Below are 1,142 nucleotides of genomic sequence, written 5' to 3' on the forward strand. Positions count from 1 at the left end.
AGAGCCCACCAGGTTTCTGTGCACCTATGCCAAGTTCCTCCAGATGAGATGCCAGTGTCTGCAAAACCTTCCTCTGGCTTTCATATTTCACCTGCAGAGGAGTTCTAAGCCAGAAACACTCTCACAGGACCACATGATGGTGAGCAGATCTTCATCCCCCACCTCTGGGAAGTCCGACAGGAGGAAATATTGCGAGTAAAAATATAGCCCCAGAGGCACTCTACCCATTTCATCACCACAGCTGCCTAGAGCAACAGGAAGAGAGAAAAATCCTGTGCCCATGGTCCTCAAGCACTGGCCAGGTCCAGCCTGAAGCCCCAGTGAACCAGCTGTCCCACAGAGGACAGGATCACTGTGGAACTATCCTCTGTACCATTAGGAACCTCCCAGTTCTATCCTTCGTGATAACTGAAGAATCAAAGTAGCAGTGAATGGGGTCTGAAGAGTTTACAGCATTAAGATGCTAAGGGCTATTGTTTAAGGGGATAGGAGGGGCAGTTGGAGCAACGCAACAGAGAAAAGTCTGTGTAAGTACATCTCACCTGCAGCTGCTCCTTATAGGGAAGTCTCCACAGTGGAGTCACCGCGTTGGCTAACCTGGAAAGCACAACATCATGGCAGTGCCCAGAACTACTCATCCCTGATACCTACAGCATAACATTCTCTTTTCATTTGTCTTTTCCATTATTCCTATCCCTAAGCCAAACTCCACGGAAAACAGCTGAGCCCTGGCTCTTCTATTCTTACTGGAAGAGCTGGGTGGAGGTAAATCCCCACAACCCACCGTTTTCACAGCTTTAGGTGCTTGTTGCTTTGGAAGAGTGCTTGGTCATTTTGGAAGAGCCATACCTCTCCTCCCAAGAAGACTCTGGCAGGCTGCAATCTTTCCTGGCCTTCTTCTTCCCCTTCCACTTTGCTGCTGTCGTTGTCACCAGGCTGCGGTCCCGACCGGGCAGGCTGAGCAGCGCGAAAGGCAGAGGGCGGAGGTGCCAGTTCGGTGGCCTCAATACGCAGGATAGAGCCATGGGGGGGGTGAGAGGGGCTGCCCCCACCGCCTGCTGCCGGACAGCAGCGAGTCAGGCCCCGAGGCACGGGGGGAGACACCGGCCCGCGCGGGGCCGCTGCGCTCCGGAGAGCGGCAA

At 53.8% G+C, this 1,142-nt stretch overlaps 1 protein-coding gene across 1 annotated transcript in view; it reads right to left on the reverse strand.

The window, feature by feature from the left end:
* Positions 1-1,025, reverse strand: part of TRMT2B (tRNA methyltransferase 2 homolog B (S. cerevisiae)) — a 6,465-nt gene extending 5,440 nt beyond the window's left edge. Inside the window, exons 1-2 of the mRNA XM_009069894.1 lie at positions 850-1,025; positions 543-597 (exon numbers count right to left, since the gene is read on the reverse strand). Of these exons, the coding sequence (XP_009068142.1) occupies positions 543-597; positions 850-1,025 (231 nt within the window). The remainder of the gene's footprint in view (positions 1-542; positions 598-849) is intronic.
* Positions 1,026-1,142: the final 117 nt, after the last annotated feature.

This window comes from Acanthisitta chloris, unplaced genomic scaffold (genome assembly GCF_000695815.1).
Source record: "Acanthisitta chloris isolate BGI_N310 unplaced genomic scaffold, ASM69581v1 scaffold43912, whole genome shotgun sequence".
Taxonomy (NCBI): domain Eukaryota; kingdom Metazoa; phylum Chordata; class Aves; order Passeriformes; family Acanthisittidae; genus Acanthisitta; species Acanthisitta chloris.